The following is a 727-nucleotide window of genomic DNA, read 5'->3' on the forward strand; positions in this document are numbered from 1 at the left end:
AGCTTTTAAAAGAGATAAAACCAACACAAGCTCAAACCCCTTATCTCACAAATAAAAGGTCGAGTCGCCGTCATCGAAAAGTGCTGAATCTCCAACATCGTCTCTAAAATACGCGCTTTCCATATCAACGGTCTAGATCTCCCCACTAAATCCCGACACCCTTATCTGCCGTCCAATCTGATTCTTTAATTCCCCAGGTGTCCTGCGAACTCTAAAACCCTATAATATACCTCTCGCGCTCTCTCTCTCTCTCTCTCTAAACCCTAGGTTGTTTTTGTTCCTTCTCGAAATCTAGGGCTTCAAATTGTCAGTAATGGAGACTTCGTCGTCGAATTCTGCGCCCAATTTCTCGCCGGAGTCGACGAAATTGTTCGTTGGAGGGATTAACGAGCGCTTTAAGGAGGAGGAGATTAGAGATTACTTCACCGAGTTTGGGGAAGTGAAGGAGGTTGTTGTGGTCAAGGATAGGGTCACTGGTAACGTTAGAGGGTTTGGATTCGTTGAGTTTTTGGACCCGGATTCGGCCGAAAAGGCTCTCAAGGTGAAGGAGCATGCTATTGGCGAACTCAAGGTGTGATTTTGATTTTGTTTTATATTTAATTACTTTTTTCTTGATATATTTTTGTTGTTTTATTGAACGAGATTGGAGCGAAGTAAGTGCAGAAATTTCTTCCTTTTTAATTTCAATTTGATGTTTTTGTTGATGATAGATTTTGATTGAAGAAAA

General features: G+C 41.3%; 1 protein-coding gene across 1 annotated transcript in view; it reads left to right on the forward strand.

The window, feature by feature from the left end:
* Positions 205-727, forward strand: part of LOC109849399 (heterogeneous nuclear ribonucleoprotein 1-like) — an 8907-nt gene continuing 8384 nt past the window's right edge. The window contains exon 1 of the mRNA XM_020419222.1: positions 205-571. Within this exon, the coding sequence (XP_020274811.1) occupies positions 314-571 (258 nt within the window). The 5' untranslated portion in view covers positions 205-313. The remainder of the gene's footprint in view (positions 572-727) is intronic.

The sequence above is a fragment of the Asparagus officinalis genome, chromosome 7, assembly GCF_001876935.1.
Source record: "Asparagus officinalis chromosome 7, Aspof.V1, whole genome shotgun sequence".
Classification (NCBI taxonomy): Eukaryota; Viridiplantae; Streptophyta; class Magnoliopsida; order Asparagales; family Asparagaceae; genus Asparagus; species Asparagus officinalis.